At 44.2% G+C, this 18,409-nt stretch overlaps 1 protein-coding gene across 1 annotated transcript; it reads left to right on the top strand.

Annotated features, from left to right (window-relative positions):
• The first annotated feature begins 118 nt into the window (after positions 1-118).
• LOC129841862 (threonine--tRNA ligase 1, cytoplasmic-like) lies at positions 119-17,081 on the top strand. Its single transcript, XM_055910195.1, has 18 exons — positions 119-349; positions 902-1,077; positions 1,671-1,785; positions 1,913-2,034; positions 2,484-2,592; positions 3,050-3,114; positions 3,249-3,327; positions 6,880-7,026; positions 7,281-7,379; positions 9,930-10,096; positions 10,185-10,347; positions 10,843-10,980; positions 11,445-11,522; positions 11,625-11,725; positions 15,120-15,221; positions 15,325-15,397; positions 16,224-16,338; positions 16,485-17,081. Exons 1-18 carry the CDS (start codon positions 266-268, stop codon positions 16,625-16,627), a joined length of 2,076 nt encoding a protein of 691 aa, XP_055766170.1. The 5' UTR covers positions 119-265; the 3' UTR covers positions 16,628-17,081.
• Positions 17,082-18,409: the final 1,328 nt, after the last annotated feature.

Raw genomic sequence — 18,409 nt, 5'->3', positions numbered from 1 at the left:
TGTACCTGAAAGTGATCTATCCGAATGTTAAGTACAGATTAGTGGGCGCCACTGAGGTGTATAAATGAACGGTGAGCGCGCTTTCATTGTTGAAGCTCACCGACGTGCGCGCACTTGCCAACGTCAAGTTTCCGCCCTCTTCCCTTACTGGCCAATCACTTTTCTTCCCCATCTACTTCATTCTTCCGGTATTATGGCCGCTTGCAGTGTAAGGGACAACGAGTGTGAAATGTTATGTTTATGAAAAGTTTTCGGTGGATTAAGGATGCTCGTGACCGTGATGTTACGGTATCCCGTCTGTCGGTCGTCAGTTCGGACAGTGCTTCACTGTCATAGGCCCTTTAGCAAGGTGTGCAACCTTTATTAAACCGTTTTCTGTAATGAAATGTAGCTGTACTGGCCTGCTGAGTACAGTATAATTGGGTTGTGTAGCCAGCCTTCTCCAAATCGGTGGTGTAGCATTGTCCTATGACCGCTCAGGTACATAGGTGTGGGCGTGTCCTCTGACAAACCATTGGATGGATCTATGAATAGCCCTGAATGTGTTCTGACGGCCAAACAAGACTGCGCTGTAAACTGTGATGTCACTTGTGTCTTTGTGTGTGACCACATGGTTATATATTTTTTTAGGGGTGTTTGGTGGGAGTGGACAGTTCTCAATTAAGCATTTTATTGGGTTCTCTCTCTCTCTGAAATATGCAACTACTAATGTATGTATGATCATAATACCATACGTTTTGTTATGAAAATGCTATATTGTGCTAAGATTTGATTTAAAACGATTACATGGTAATAGTATGATACTCTTGTCTGTATTGTTGTTGTTCATAATGACCCCTGTGCTCTCTTCTTTCCTATTCCCTTGTTTCCTCATTTCTTCCCCTCTGCCTTTTATATACAGGCATCCCCTGCTCTGTCTGAGCGTGTGCGGGTCTTTGAGTCTCTCAGAGAGAGGCAGGGACAGCAGAGGACAAGCGGCGCCACGAAACAGGCCTTCAGCGTCCGATTGGCTGATGGCAGGACGATGAATGGCACCACAGGCGTGACCACTCCCTCAATCATCGCTCAAAACGCACGGTTAGCCTCTCAGACGTGTGTGTGTTATTCAGAATCCTAAAAGTCAGGGAAGGGTTATCCCCAGTGCTTGACTTGGAATTCAATAGGTGCTTGCACTTATTTTGAGTGCTGGTACTGTTTTTTATTTAGGTAAAGGAACTCTGAAGTACTTTTGAGCTAATATTCTATAAGAGGTGCAGGAACTCAAGCAGCAGAAATGTTGAGGTGCCGGTACTCTGCTCCATTGAGCTTCTGTCCAATTCAAGCACCGTTTATCCCTCAGAACACGTGTCGTGTTTAGACAGGCAGCCCAAGTCTTATTTTTTTCCACTAATTGGTCCTTTGATTCATCAGATCTTTTCACATCAGGTTGTTTTCAGAGCTGGTCTGATTGGTCAAAAGACCAATTAGTGGGGAAAAAATATCAGAATTGGGCTGCCTGTCTAAATGCAGCCTTAGTAACTCCCTGCAGAGTCCTACAGGCCTTTCTCAGTCCCTGGGACACCTATGTGTCCAATCTCTTTGCTTTCAGATTGGAATTTTGTGAAATTGGATAGGTGTAAGCAAACATATTGACATTGTCTCTAACCCTCCAACTCTCCATGTCTGTGCAGTGTGAAAGGTGCTCTGGTGTGCAGGGTGAATGGAGAGCTGTGGGAGCTGCTTCGCCCCCTGGAGGCTGACTGTGAACTACAGCTGCTAGGCTTTGACACCACAGAGGGCAAACAGGTACTTACTAAGGACATTCTCATTCATCTAGAAGATCTTACATGTAGAGCAGTCAGTGGCAGAGGTTGACCTCTTCTCTCTCATCTCCTCTCGCTCATCTCTTTCATTTTCTCCCTTTCTCCTCTAGGCGGTGTGGAGGACAGGAGTGTGTGTTGTGGGGTGGGTGTTAGAGAGGGTGTTTGGGGTGGATGTGTGCAGAGAGGGCGTGTCAGAGTCCGGCCTCTACTGTGACCACCTCCTGGAGAACAGGTAAGACATCTCCCGCTCTTTGTAATATAATATCTGCCATTTTGCAGATGCTTTTATCCAAAGCAACCTAGTCATTACATTTTACCCCACTAACCATCAGCCTCACCTTATGACACTCCTTTAAGACAGAAAAGCTGCTTTGAGGGAGGGAGGGAGGGAGGGAGAGAGGGAAGGAAGGATGCATTTGTTCTCTAACAGCCCCTGGGAGGAGCTATCATGTAAATGGGATATTTCTGTGTTTTTTTAAATAAATTTGCTAAAATGTCTAAACCTGTTTTTGCTTTGTCATTATGGGTATTGTGTATAGATTGAGGAGGAAAAAACAATTGAATCAATTTTAGAATAGGGCTGAAACGTAACAAAATGTGGAAAAAGTTGAGTGGTTTGAATACTTTCCGAATGCACTATATACACAGAGAAACCGTACTTACCCCTGGTCTCTCTCCCAGTGCCCTGTCCCTAGCTGAGCTAGAGGAGAGATGTAAGGAGGCCGCTGGCCAGAAGCTTCCTCTCTCCATACTGGAGCTGAACAGGCAGGAAGTTACAGAGCTCTTCCAGGTCAGAGGTCATTGGCCCTGTTTGTCTGTCATTGGCTGCATCTGAAATGGCATCCTATTTCTTATGTAGTTCCCTATATAGGGAATAGGGTGCCATTTAGGACATTAGCCATTGTGGTTGGAAACAGGCATTTGGATCAATACCAGTACTATTTTGTACCTTACCTGCACTAAATGTATTTGGCTTAGTGCTTGGTTAATCGGTGTAATGACGCAGGGATAGTATGAAGTTGGTACAGAATGAGACATTAGATGGCATTACGGTTATGGCCCACAGTATTCTAGAATGTAGGTGTGTTGCTTTGCTCCTACCTGTAGCAGCTTGTGGAATGACTGTTTACATGTGTTGTCTTTAACCTCTGACTGTAATGGTCATCTAGGAATGTCTGTAATTCAAGGGGTGTGGCTGTGATACACTAGTGTGTATGTGTACTAACTGCGTGTGTTCTGTCATCTAGGACAATGCTCTGAGACTCCAGTTGATTGAAGAACAGATGAGTGGTCCTACTGTCACAGTCTACAGGTTTGTTGCTCAGCATCTCACAGCCTGATAAAAGACACCACATGGTAATGTTACAGTCATGGTCTGTTTTTATGGATAAATGACTGTACGCTAGGATGACATGTCCATCTCTTCCTGTTCCGTGCGTGGATCAGGTGTGGAGACAGCATAGGAGTCTGCAATGGTCCTCTCCTCCCTCACACTGGTCTCCTCAAGGTCTTCAAGATGCTGCAGGTATGTGTGTTTGTGTGTCTGTCAACCTGCCTGCCTTCCTGTCTGCATATCAGTTCAGTGAGGAATATACAGTTCTTGTCTTCTCCTCATGACATCTAAACTACGCTGGATGTAAAAATTGAATGTACAGGATAAAAAACAACACTAAAATGGGTTTCCATTGCATTTTCATCTCTACTGATGGTTTTGTCACAAATCATGTTGAGTTATGTAGCGAATGTTCGCACTCTGGTTCTGGCACGCGTGCTGTAGCCAACAGCTGGCACATAGTGTGTGTATAGCCTACATGATGAGATTATTATGGACAAAAGAGCGAGATTTTTTTTTGTTGTCAAAAGGCAGCCAAGTATCAGATCCTTGATACAGTATTTGTATTTGGAAAGGAGCATCAAGCTCACCACCTTGTGTTTTCACCACCCTGAACTTCATAATGACTTATTTCATCTGTACTCTAGTAAACTGCATGCTTTCCTGACGTGTCGTAGTGGGAGGACCACACAGACTTGTCATCGCGTGACTCCAAGTTTACTTCGTTGTGATGGTTATTATATAAATATTTGCACATAAAAGCATTTCCACTGCCATTTTAATTTTAGACACTAAAAGATCCCACCTTGTCAAGTGTATTTTGTCTACATTTGGAAAGTTTACCGACAAATTTGCTGTTTCCATCTGGCCTGTCATGATTTTTTTTTTTTTCAACATGTTCTTTACTCGCATAAAAAGGTTAGATGGAAACCTGGTTACTTTTTAACTCATAACATGGGCTGTGACATTACCATGCATTATAGCCATTAACTCAGACCTCTTCCTGATACTAATGTGTTCTGGGACTGCACAGGTCACACTGGAAATTCCTTACTGGTAAATGACAATCACTTGGCAGTCACTAGCCAGTTAAACGACGCACTGGAGACTAACAAGTCAGAACAACATGTCACATGGAAGACCTGTGAAACAAAATGCTGCTTGTTTTTTTCCTAGAAGCATTAGAACTGTAGCTTGGTAGCCCGTGATGACCTATTTGCTGGTGCTGAGCAATTACTGCTTGAGGTCTGTTCGGTTTCGGTTTGATGATCTGGTTTGGCTCTAGAGAAACTGCGCATCGAGCTCACAGAAAAAATAATGAACTAAATCGAATTCAAATAATTGAAATGACGTTGGTCAATTAGTTGTTTTAAAAACCAACATTTCGGTTAATCGCTCAGCACTACTGTTTGCTTTCAAAGTGGAATTTTCCATACTGGTATTGTACTGGTCAGAATGGAATTTCCACTTTCCACGCTGGGAGAGCAATAGCCACAGGATGTTGTGATTGTCAGTGACCAGTTTCCTGCCCCCGCCAAGTCAAATCCTGCCAATCTTTATTGTCCCAAGGGGAAACGCAGCCCCTGCCCATTATCTGTAGAGCAGTGGTTCCAAAATGGTGGCTATGGAACAAAGATGGCTGGGATATATATATACTCACTACCTACCGGTCAAAAGTTTGGACACACCTACTCATTCAAGTGTTTTTCTTTATTTTTACTATTTTCTACATTGTAGAATAATAGTGAAGACATCAAAACTATGAAATAACACATGGAATCCATGTAGTAACCAAAAAAGTGTTAAACAAATCAAAATATATTTTATATTTGAGATTCTTCAAAGTAGCCACCCTTTTGCCTTGATGACAGCTTTGCACACTCTTGGCATTATCTCAACCAACTTCAGGAGGTTGTCACCTGGAATGCATTTTAAATAACAGGTATACTGCCTTAGTGCAGTTGCAAAAACCATCAAGCTCTATGATGAAACTGGCTCTCATGAGGACCGCCACAGGAATGGAAGACCCAGAGTTATCTCTGCTATCTCTGCTAATAAGTATATTAGAGTTAACTGCACATCAGATTGCAGCTCAAATTAATGCTTCACGGAGTTCAAGTAACAGACACATTTCAACATCAACTGTTCAGAGGAGACTGCGTGAATCAGGCCTTCATGGTCACATTGCTGCAAAGAAACCACTACTAAATGACACCGATAAGAAGAAGAGACTTGCTTGGGCTAAGAAACACGTGCAATGGACATGAGACTGGTGGAAATCTGTAATTTGGTCTAATGAGTTCAAATTTTAGATTTTTGGTTCCAACCGCCTTTGTGAGACGCAGTGTAGGTGAAAGGATGATCTCCGCATGTGTGGTCCCCACCTTGAAGCATGGAGGAGGTGTGGGGGTGCTTTGCTGGTGACAGTCTGTGATTTATTTAGAATACAAGGCACATTTAACCAGCATGGCTACCACCGCATTCTGCAGCGATACATCCCATCTGGTTTGGGCTTGGTGGGGCTATCATTTGTTTTTCAACAGGACAATGATCCAAAACACAGCTCCAGGCTGTGTAAGGGCTGTTTTACCAAGAAGGAGAGTGAGAGAGTGCTGCATCAGATGACCTGGCCTCCACAATCATCCGACCTCAACCCAATTGAGATGGTTTGGGATGAGTTGGACCGCAGAGTGAAGGAAAAGCAGCCAACAAATGCTCAGCATATGTGGGAACTCCTTCAAGACTGTTGGAAAAGCATTTCAGGTGAAGCTGGTTGAGAGAATGCCAAGTATGTGCAAAGCTGTCATCAAGGCAAAGGGTGGATACTTTAAAGAATCTAGAATATATTTTGATTTGTTTTAACACTTTTGTTTGGTTACTACATGATTCCATGTGTTATTTCATAGTTGTGACGTCTTCACTATTATTCTACAATGTAGAAAATAGTACTAATAAAGAAAAACCCTTGAATGAGTAGGTGTGTCAACTCTTGACTGGTACTGTATATATTGGACACCTACTCATTCAAGGCTTTTTCTTTATTTTTACTATATATACTGAACAAAAATATAAACGCAACAATTTCAGAGATTTTACTGAGTTACAGTTCATATAAGGAAATCATTCAATTGAAATAAATTCATTAGGCCCTAATCTATGGTTTTCACATGACTGGGAATACAGATATGCATCTGTTGGTCACAGATACCTTAAACTACCATTTGTGAGACTGGTTGGACTTACTGCCAAATTCTCTAAAACGACGGCTTATGGTAGAGATATTAACATTGCAGGAATGTTCACCAGAGCTGTTGCCAGAAAATGTATTCAGCATGTCAATTGCACGCTCCCTATAAAACTTGAGACATCTGTGGCATTGTGTTGTGCGACACAACGCACATTTTAGAGTGGCCTTTTATTGTCCCCAGCACAAGGTGCACCTGTGTAATGATCATTCTGTTTAATCAGCTTCTTGATATGCCACACCTGTCAGGGGGATAGATTATCTTGGCAAAGGAGAAATGCTCACTAACAGGGATGTAAACAAATTTGTTCACAAAAATAGAGAGAAATAAGCTTTTTATGAGTATGGAACATTTATGGGATCTTTTATTTCAGCTCATGAAACATGGGACCAACACTTTACATGTTGCCTTTTATATTTTTGTTCAGTATATTTCTCTTTTCTGCTACTCTCTTTCTCTGTCACACTCTGTCTTCTCTGTCCCCCCTCTTTCTGTTCAGGTGTCTCCCGTAACGTTGACCAATCCTGTTGGCACGTCAGGCGTGATGCGTGTGATGGGTGTGGCCTTCCCAGGAGAGAGGGAGAAGGAGGAGTGGGAGAGGGAACAGGAGGAGACACGGAAGAGAGACCACAGACGCATCGGCAAGGTGAGGTTGACGGGGAGAGGGAAGAAAAAAGATCTAGGCCCAATACGCATAGAAATATAAACAACTGGAGACAGGTTATTATTGGCACGGCAGCGCTACTGTAGCTAGCCGAGTAGTGTAGAAACTATTGCAAACGAACAAACCTATTTTAGCAGGCTAGCTTAGCATCTTGGCTAACTGTGAGGCAAGTGCGACGGTGTCTCAAATGGAGCGTATATTGATATGGGGGAGGTGTGTGTGTGTTTTGCCTCCAGGACCAGGAGCTGTTCTTCTTTAATGACGTCAGTCCTGGAAGCTGCTTCTTCCTGCCTAAAGGAGCTCACATCTACAACACACTCGCTGACTTTATCAAGGTAACACGCACACACAGACGCATCACAATTTTTATGCTTGAAATATTGTTTATTTTTATTGATATAAAATAGACTAACTTACCAATCCTATCTTACTAGCTACTGCTTCTACAAAATAGATCAGATATTCACAGGAAACCTATCTCTGCAGCCAACTCCAACACCCCCGGAATGGCTTGTAGTTTCTCCATCAGAAAAATGCAACTGGTCTCCTGGTCCCAGTTTTCACAAGTTGTCTATCTGTATTTCGTCTATCGGATAGTGTTAAATGCATAGAAATAGAATGGTCAAACCATTAACTTGAATTAGGAGTCCAGTTCTATTCATTCTATTTCTATGCATTTAACACTATCTGACAGGCCAAATCCAGAACTGGGCCCTGAGCTCACACGCTGCTCGTAAAACCCCCTCCTAACTCTCCTGTAAAACTCCACCTTGTGCTTCAGCTCCATGTGCTTGTGAAACTGATGTCATTTCTCCTGCTCAGGCAGGTGCTGGTTGTGATGCCAGCAGCTGGCCATGTTTGGGGGCTTCCAGTGCCACTCACACTGCAAGATCTCTGAGAAACTCGGTCAGGACCAGACCTAAATTCACACACAAAACCAGTTCTATATGTACCCAAATGCATGCCAAACAAGGAATGTTGAGAAGTACACCAAACTCAACAATGAACCAAATCTTCGTGAGAATACACCATGATTCGCACCATTGATGATGGGATTTGAAGGTCTTGCAGGAAGATACTGATGTCTCAGTGCCATCCATGTTACAGACGGGTGAAATCGCTGGATGTAGTTGAAAACTTGATCATCTAAGATGGCGGAAACCAGAGTAAACAGTCTAGAGAGTTGGGCCAATGTGGTCTCTGTCTGCACGTTCCGAGAGCACCACTTTCTCCTCTATAGCCGTTGCTAAGTGATAATTGACACTTCCACATTATGCTGTTTAATTCTGATAGTTTTGAAAACCGATGAAGATGTAATTTGTTGACACAAACACAATACCGACTTGGATACACATTATCCCAAATGCTAATCGCTGCACTGTTTTGTTTGTTTACAGCGGGTCATTTCATAGGGAACTGTCAGACACTCTCGTATTGTTACATCACCATCATGTCAAGAATAAGGTGCTAACATGTCAGCTGTTTTAATACCTGGCAGAAATATCTTCATATATGGCTCTGGCAGAAACAAGTCCCTCGTCTTGGTGTTGATGCCACCAAAACAGTTCCATATCAACATTGGTGCCTATCAAACATTCTAAAGTTGCTCTTTTCAATTGTGAGATCATCATATTCAAATGTAAGTATTCTTATGAATAGAATGACCATGGCAAGGAAATAGAACAAGTTTCAAATCAACACTGTTACTCTTATCAGCCAAACATTCCAAATTCAAACATTCTACCAACTTTGCTTTGGTTGACTTAGGGTGTGTTAGTTAATTCACTCTGGCTATCTACTCTCGTCTGAGTGTGCCAGAGCGCAGAATAACTGATGAATTAACGAACGCGCAACACCCGTTGAATATGACCGGTGTAAGTAAACGTTGTCAAAAACTTTATTTAATTGTTGCAAGCAGCACAGTTAGTCACCAACACTCTGGATAACATGCAAACTGCCTAACCAGCTCTGCTAGGGTGAGTAAAATGGTCAGAGTGAGGTGTTCTCTCATTTGTGTCTGGAAGTAGCTAGCAAGTAAGCCAACTTTAGCCAGTTAGCTTGAGGGATTAACTGCCGTTGTGAGTTCAGAACGCTCGATCCACCCTACTCCTCGGTCAGGGTGTCCAGTGTGTACTCTGAAAGCTCTTAGAGTGGAACGCTCTGAATTTACGAATGGAGAATCTGACAACACTCTGAATTTACGAATGGAGAATCTGACAACACTCTGAATTTACGAATGGAGAATCTGACAACACTCTGAATTTACAAATGGAGAATCTGACAACACTCTGAATTTACGAATGGAGAATCTGACAACACTCTGAATTTACGAATGGAGAATCTGACAACACTCTGAATTTACGAATGGAGAATCTGACAACACTCTGAATTTACGAATGGAGAATCTGACAACACTCTGAATTTACGAATGGAGAATCTGACAACACTCTGAATTTACGCATGGAGAATCTGACAACACTCTGAATTTACGAATGGAGAATCTGACAACACTCTGAATTTACGAATGGAGAATCTGACAACACTCTCTGAGCACACTGGAACTCCAGAGTGAATTTATTAACACCCCCTTTGTAATTTTTATGATTTTAGAATATAATGGCCAAGACAATCAGCCAAGTACGCTTCCGTGTGTACTCACACACACACACACACACACACACACACAGTCGCTCATTCAGACATCTTTACCCTGACGGTGACCTCAGGACACTCCTGTTGTAGTCAGGAAATCACCCCAATTACTACACTGTGACTGTCTGTTTTCCAAATAACCCTGGATGACACGCACAGAGAAGAATTCTGTCTGTAATTATTAAGTTGTTACATCCCTCTGTTCCTCCCTTTCTCTCCATCCCCCCCCCCAGACTGAGTACAGGAGGCGTGGCTTCCATGAGGTTGTGACCCCTACTCTATACAGCACTGCACTGTGGGAGCGTTCGGGTCACTGGGAACACTACAGTGAAAACATGTTTACTGTGACCGGTGACACACACACCTATGCACTCAAACCCATGAACTGCCCTGCACACTGGTGAGAACACACACACCCCTACATTCTCTCTCATACGCTGCCCCACACACTGTTCAGGACATCTCAATAACAGCTCTCTCTGTTCCAGTCTGATGTTTGAGCAGCGTGTAAGGTCATGGAGGGAGCTCCCGTTGCGTTGGGCCGATTTCGGGGCACTGCATCGGAACGAGCTGTCCGGCGCTCTGGGTGGTCTCACCCGGGTCCGCAGGTTCTGCCAGGACGACGCACACATCTTCTGCACTCCTGAGCAGGTGTGTACACACACACACACACACACGATTCCTGTCATTTGAACCTTTTGGGATTTTTGTCTCACATTTTCCACCCTGGAATTCCTAGGACAGCAGAAAGTGGGATTGTATCCCTGACTCCCCCAATGATTCCCTTTCCCATTAAACCACACACACTTATGCTTATACACACACTGATTCACATGATATTGTGAGGTTTGTTTTCCACTTTGGCTAATCCAATCACTGGTGCAAGTCTATACATCAACTGTTCCTCCTCACTCATCTCTGAGTTAACCCTTAACCTCTGGACTCATCTCTAAGTTAACCCTTAACCCCGAAAGCCCTGGACTCTCCAGTTTCACATCTGTTTATTTATACTGTCTTTTACAATATTGGATTTACATTCTCTATTCTGTCTCCATCACTCTGTCCTCCTTTTCTGGCTGGACTCCTGCCCCCCAATCCCTTCCTGTACCCCCCCCCCCCCACACACACACACACTCTCTCTGTCAGTTGGAGGAGGAGATCATAGCGTGTTTGGACTTTGTGAGGAGTGTGTATCGAGTTTTTGGATTCTCCTTCCACTGTCTCCTCTCCACCCGACCTACACCCTGCCTGGGAGAGTCTGCACTGTGGGACCACGCTGAGCAGGTACACACACCACACCGATACACCACACACACAACATACAGACACAACATACAGACAGATGTACACACACACAACATACAGACAGATGTACACACACAGAGCCAGCTGTGTAAATGTGTGTTTACTGTCCCACAAGTGATGTCTATAAATCCCAGCACACAGCCTCTATTGTAATCATAATTACATCACGTAATGAGGGACACTGATCCAATCAGTGTTGATATATGGCCATGTGGATGTGACCAACTCAAAGCCCTGTCTGTTCTGTGGCTGCTGTCTATGCTCCCTGCCTCTTCCTCTGTGGAGCTCAGGAAATTAACACAGAGAGGAGAAGCTCAATGAAGAAATGAGATCCTTTCTTTCCGTTTTTCTCTTTCCCACTTTCTTCCCTCTTTCACTCCCCTCCCTCTTGTCCCCCCCGCTCTCCTCTCTCTACCTCTCTCTGTCTCTTTCTCTCTGAGCAGCAGTTGGAGAGGAGTCTGCAGCAGTTTGGGGAGCGCTGGCAGCTCAACCCAGGAGATGGAGCGTTCTACGGGCCAAAGGTCAGTTACACAAGACCCTTCTGTCTGAACGTTGTGTAACGCTGCAACCCGCCCTGACCAGAGCCATGTTATCAACACTCACACATCTTCCTGTTGTCCTAGATTGACATCCAGATCAAGGACGCCATTGGTCGACAGCACCAGTGTGCCACCATCCAATTGGACTTCCAGCTACCAATCAGATTTGACCTGCAGTATGTGGGGTGAGTCACTCATCTATGTCAGTTCAACCTGTGTGTTCTGGGATGTTCCCTGATGCAGCTTCTGCTCTTATCTAACTGATGGTACATTTAATTGGGTTGCACATGGCTGGCAACGTTATTAGACTGAGGGAATTTAAAGCTAGAATCCTAATTTGTTGCATCCATTTTTGGACTTATAAATGAATTTTATATATATATATATTACAATCTCAGCAAAAAAGAAACATCCCTTTTTCAGGACCCTGTCTTTCAAAGATAATTAGTAAAAACCAGAATAACTTCACAGATCTTCATTGTAAAGGGTTTAAACACGGTTTCCCATGCTTGTTCAATGAACCATAAACAGTTAATGAACATGCACCTGTGGAACAGTCGTTAAGACGCTAACAGCTTACAGACGGTAGGCAATTAAGGTCACAGTTATGAAAACTTAGCACACTAAAGAGGCCTTTCTACTGACTCTGAAAAACACCAAAAGAAAGATGCCCAGGGTCCCTGCTCATCTGCGTGAACGTGCCGTAGGCATGCTGCAAGGAGGCATGAGGACTGCAGATGTGGCGAGGGCAATAACATGCAATGTCCGTACTGTGAGACGCCTAAGACTGCGCTACAGGGAGACAGGACGGACAGCTGATCGTTCTCGCAGTGGCAATGGCAGACCATGTGTAACAACACCTGCACAGGATCGGTACATCTGAACATCACACCTGCGGGACAGGTACAGGATGGCAACAACAACTGCCCGAGTTACACCAGGAACGCACAATCCCTCCATCAGTGCTCAGACTGTCCTCAATAGGCTGAGAGAGGCTGGACTGAGGGCTGGTAGGCCTGTTGTAAGGCAGGTCCTCACCAGACATCACCGGCAACAACATCGCCTTTGGGCACAAACCCACCGTCGCTGGACCGGACTGGCAAAAAGTGCTCTTCACTGACGAGTTGCGGTTTTGTTTCACCAGGGGGTGATGGTCGGATTTGCGTCTAGGCCCCCCCCCCCCCCCCCCCCCCACAGAAATGTCCGGGAACTTGCAGGTGCCTTGGTGGAGGAGTGGGGTAACATCTCACAGCAAGAACTGGCAAATCTGGTACAGTCCATGAGGAGGAGATGCACTGCAGTACTTAATGCAGCTGGTGGCCACACCAGATACTGACTGTTACTTTTGACGCCCCCCTTTGTTCAGGGACACATTATTCCATTTCTGTTACTCACATGTCTGTGGAACTTGTTCAGTTTGTCTCAGTTGCAGTCATACCGCTCAGGAGGAGATGAACGTACTTTGGTGCGAAAAGTGCAAATCAATCCCAGAACAACAGCAAAGGACCTTGTGAAGATGCTGGAGGAAACAGGTACAAAAGTCTATATCCACAGTAAAACGAGTCTTATATCGACATAACCTGAAATGCCGCTCAGCAAGGAAGAAGCCACTTCTCCAAAACCACCATAAAAAAGCCAGACTACGGTTTGCAACTGCACATGGGGACAAATATCGTACTTTTTGGAGAAATGTCCTCTGGTCTGATAAAACAAAAATAGAACTGTTTGGCCATAATGACCATCGTTATGTTTGGAGCAAATAAAGGGGAGGTTTGCAAGCCGAAGAACACCATCCCAACTGTGACGCACGGGGGTGGCAGCATCATGTTGTGGGGGTACTTTGCTGCAGGAGGGACTGGTGCACTTCACAAAATAGATGGCATCATGAGGACGGAAAATGATGTGGATATATTGAAGCAACTTCTCAAGACATCAGTCAGGAAGTTATAGCTTGGTCGCAAATGGTTCTTCAAAATGGACATTGACCCCAAGCATACTTCCAAAGTTGTGGCAAAATGGACAACAAAGTCAAAGCCCTGACCTAAATTCTATAGAAAGTTTGTGGGCAGAACTGAAAAAGCGTGTGCGAGCAAGGAGGCCTACAAACCTCACTCAGTTACACCAGCTCTGTCAGGAGGAATAGGCCAAAATTCACCCAACTTATTGTGGGAAGCTTGTGGAAGGCTACCCAAAATGTTTGACCCAAGTTAAAGGCAATGCTACCAACTACTAATTGAGTGTGTGAACTTTTGACCCACTGGGAATGTGATGAAAGAAATTAAAGCTGAAAGAAATAATTCTCTACTATTATTCTGACATTTCACATTCTCTTAAAATAAAGTGGTGATCCTAACTGACCTAAGACAGGGAATTTTTCTAGGATTAAATATCAGGAGTTGTGTAAAATGTATTTGGCTAAGTTGTATGTAAACTTCCAACTTCAACTGTATATACACACACACACACACACACACTACCGTTCAAAAGTTTGGGGTCACTTAGAAATGTTCTTGTTTTTGGAAGAAGAACATTTTTCCATAAAATAACATCAAAGTGATCAGAAATAGGGTGTAGAGATTGCTAATGTTGTAAATGACTATTGTAGCTGGAAACGGCGGATTTAAAAAATAAATAATGGAATGTCTACATAGGTGTACAGAGGCCAATTATCAGCAACCATCACTCCTGTGTTCCAATGGCACGTTGTGTTAGATAATACAAGTTTATAATTTGAAAAGGCTAATTGATCATTAGAAAACCCTTTTGCAAGTATGTTGGAACAGCTGAAAACTATTGTTCTGATTTAAAGAAGCAATAAAACTGTCCTTCTTTAGAGTAGTTGAGTATCTGGAGCATCAGCATTTGTGGGTTCGATTTACAGCCTCAAAATGGCCAGAAACAAAGAACTTTCTTCTGAAACTCGTCAGTCTATTCTTGGTCTGAAGAATGAAGGCTATTCCATGTGAGAAATTGCCAAGAAACGGAAGATCTTGTACAATGCTGTTTACTACTCCCTTCACAAAACAGCACAATCTGGCTATAACCAGAATAGAAAGAGGAGTGGGAGGCCCCGGTGCACAACTGAGCAAAAGGACAAGTACATTAGTGTCTAGTTTGAGAAACAGACGCCTCACAAGTCCTCAACTGGCAGTTTCATTAAATAGTACCCGCAAAACACCAGTCTCAACGTCAGCAGTGAAGAGGAGACTCTGGGATGCTGGCCTTCTAGGCAGAGTTGCAAAGAAAAAGCCATATCTCAGACTGGGCAAAAGAACAGACACTGGACAATGTTAATAAACAACACAAATAAACACTGTATAGCCTTATAACAAGGTTAAATAAATGTTGATATCATGGATGGTCAGTCCTTGCATCCATAGCTCTGAATTTCACAGTGGTTACATTTCTCCAGGTTCATCCCTTAGCTTTTTACTAAAACAGAGGTGGGATGTCCGCTTTGTTATTGTAGCTTTAAGACTGAAGTGATCTCCTCTCCTCTAGCCCTTTCTCACCACATCTTTCTCTCTTCCCTCACCCTCTCTCTCCCTTGCTCTCTTTCACCCTTTCTCTCGCTCTCAGGGGGGATGGAGAGACCCACAGACCAGTGATGGTTCACAGAGCTGTTCTGGGATCACTGGAACGCATGATCGCTATATTGGCTGAGAATTTTGGGGGGAAATGGTGAGAAGAGTGTCTGTGATTTGATTAATCTAAAATGATACCGTTTTGGTTACCCACATTTCTCTTGCTCACTCAGTTTCTCTTTCCTTTCGGTCTCTTGCAGGCCTCTGTGGTTGTCTCCAGCGCAGGTCATGATTATTCCTGTAGGGGGAGGTAGTGAGTCATATGCGCAACAGGTTAGGACTCATAAAATCAGATCTGGGGCCATATGTATCAAGCGTCTCAGATTTGGAGTGCTGATTTAGGGTCAGTTTTGGACCTCAATTCTTAAGATTAAATGGAAAGCAGGAAACTGGTCCTAGATCAGCACTCCTGCTCTGAGACACATTATACACATGGCCCTTGTACTGCAGGCTGAAATCAAACCCCCCCCCTCATACACCCACACACGTGACCAAACACAACATGACTCAGCACACATCAAAAGCTGTACCCCTCAGTGACCCCAGAGGTCGAAGGCTAATCCAACACTGTACCCATACACGGTTCATCATGACTCTGAAAAGGACTTGATTTGAGGTTAATTTTGTGATCAGGTTTTCGTTTATTTATCACATGGGAACCAACAATGAAACAAAGCTACGCACGTACATGCCACTACTCACATATCAATATATTCTACAAGTTCCATCTGCCACATGATGAATGAGCCAGCAGCAGGTAAGACCAGACACAGGAGATGACATGTAATGTTTCTGAGGCCTTTATCAGGACACGGCTCCTATTTCTCTCTTGACTTGTCTTGTAAAAAGTCTGCCAGTCACAACATTGCCAATACATCCTCCTGTATGTAATGCGTATGTAGCCCCAGGGGAGGAGAATCTATCAACACTGCTGATCTGGGGTCTGTCATGATGATACATAGCCAGGTAATACAGCCACCAGTGTCTCGGCCCTCAGGGTGGAATTTAAAAGGTGCCGTCCTTACTATTATTCTACCGTAGCCTGGTTCCTGTCTCCTCTACCACCACTGTGAGTGATGTGTGTTTTGCTCTTGTTAAGGTGGTCCGACAGTTCCACGAGGCCGGCTTCATGGCTGACGCGGATAATGACCAGGGTGCCACCTTAAATAAGAAGATCCGCTCTGCACAGCTGGCCCAGTACAACTACATATTTGGTAAGAGTGCGTGGGTGAACACGGATTAGATTACTGTAGATTCAAAATAAACTGACACAGCTTGTAAACATATTGATTCAATAATTGTTTATTTCTGTGTGTGTGTGTGTGTGTGTGTGTGTGTGTGTGTGTGTGTGTGTGTCCAGTGGTAGGTGAGAAGGAGTGTGTGAGTGGCACGGTGAGTGTAAGGACCAGAGGGGGGAAGCAGCTAGGGAGGAGACCGACAGAGGAGGTCCTGGCATCACTCACACACCTACGAGACACACGGAGCAACCAGGATGACTTCTAACACTCACACACCTACGAGACACACGGAGCAACCAGGATGACTTCTAACACTCACACACCTACGAGACACACGGAGCAACCAGGATGACTTCTAACACTCACACACCTACGAGACACACGGAGCAACCAGGATGACTTCTAACACACACACACCTACGAGACACACGGAGCAACCAGGATGACTTCTAACACTCACACACCTACGAGACACACGGAGCAACCAGGATGACTTCTAACACACACACACCTACGAGACACACGGAGCAACCAGGATGACTTCTAACACACACACACCTACGAGACACACGGAGCAACCAGGATGACTTCTAACACACACACACACCTACGAGACACACGGAGCAACCAGGATGACTTCTAACACACACACACCTGTTGTGGATGAAGAATTGCTCACTGTACTTTTGTAATAAAATATAATAACTTAAATTATAAAACTCTTCTGGACATCTTTTCTGTCTGTGTGTGCGTGCGTGTGTGTGTAACTGACATTATGGACATGGTCATGTTAATGGGGCTGGTGTGTTTAATTGTGCAGTACTGGTTGGAGAGACATCCATTTTAGGAGTCTTATCAGGGTTTTCAGGCAACAGCTGTGATTGGTTGTTAATATTCAAATCAGCTCAGCCCTGTTACGTAAGACTGTCATCACTACCTTTAAAAGACTGGAATAAGAAGGGCAGGATACGCAGGGAGCGTGGGGGGATTTGACTAAAATAGGAGAGGGAGCCCTGTGTTTAGTGGAAACAGGAAAGGCAGAACGAAGGTCGGAAGGTTTGAAGTTTTTCCCTCTTTTTAATTGAGAGAGGGAGCGACGGAATGGAAAGGACATGAGTCACAACAGTGACAGAACAGCTAGGAGAGACAGGGAGGAGGGGGGGCATTATAACCCGGGAGGGGGGGTCACAGATCAAACAGACTGGACAAAGAACCTCTTCAACAAAACGGCTGTTGGCCAAAGGTGGCGGTTTTGTGTGCTTAGTTCTACGCGAGCACTTCACTGCCGAGACAGAAAGAGAGGGAGGCCGATAGGAGTTGAATTGGGTTCAGGCCAGGGGGCTTTTGGTGTGTATCGGTCCCTAGAGCCAGACACTGTAAGTGGGGGACCAGACCGTGAGCATTACCAGAGGAGGAGAGGTTGGACTTGGCTCCACGTTCCAATCACACAGATTAACGGTCAGGCGATTTAGAACAGGCCAAAGAATGAAGCTTATATCTAATACGCAGGATAAATGCCTTATATTCCTTGTCCCCCTCTTGAATGACTTCTTTTCTCTGAAATGATTAAAGTCGGGGAGTTGTCTGGTCCGGTAAGTGTTCCACAGTAGATCCAGAGTGGTGACATGGACCATTAGTATCAGTGAACATTCCCAAAACCATTAGTTACTGATAACTACAAGCCCATCAGTTGGTCACTCTCCCCTCCTTACAGCATTCATTCCCCCTATCTCTCTCCCTCTAATCTCTTTCTCCCTACTCTTTCTCTCACTACTCTCTAGTTCCTTTCTCTGAACACACAAAGCAATCCTTCATTTGACAGTTCGAGTCGCACAGAGTTCATTCTGAAATTATTTTTAGCCAGGGGGTTGAGAGAGAGGTGGGTTGGGGGGCAGAAAGAGAGGCGGAACTTTTGAAGTTAAAGACAATAACAAAGGGAGCTGCTGAAGGAGGTATAGATCACTGTCTCCAGTCCTAGGACTGCCTATAGGCTACAATGTAACATGTCAATAAGGCTATAGGAGGATGAAATTAAATAATTTGTTTA

The sequence above is a fragment of the Salvelinus fontinalis genome, unplaced genomic scaffold, assembly GCF_029448725.1.
Source record: "Salvelinus fontinalis isolate EN_2023a unplaced genomic scaffold, ASM2944872v1 scaffold_0002, whole genome shotgun sequence".
NCBI lineage: Eukaryota > Metazoa > Chordata > Actinopteri > Salmoniformes > Salmonidae > Salvelinus > Salvelinus fontinalis.
Note: the sequence above shows the minus strand (reverse complement) of the source record. Positions and strands in the feature narration are given on the sequence as shown.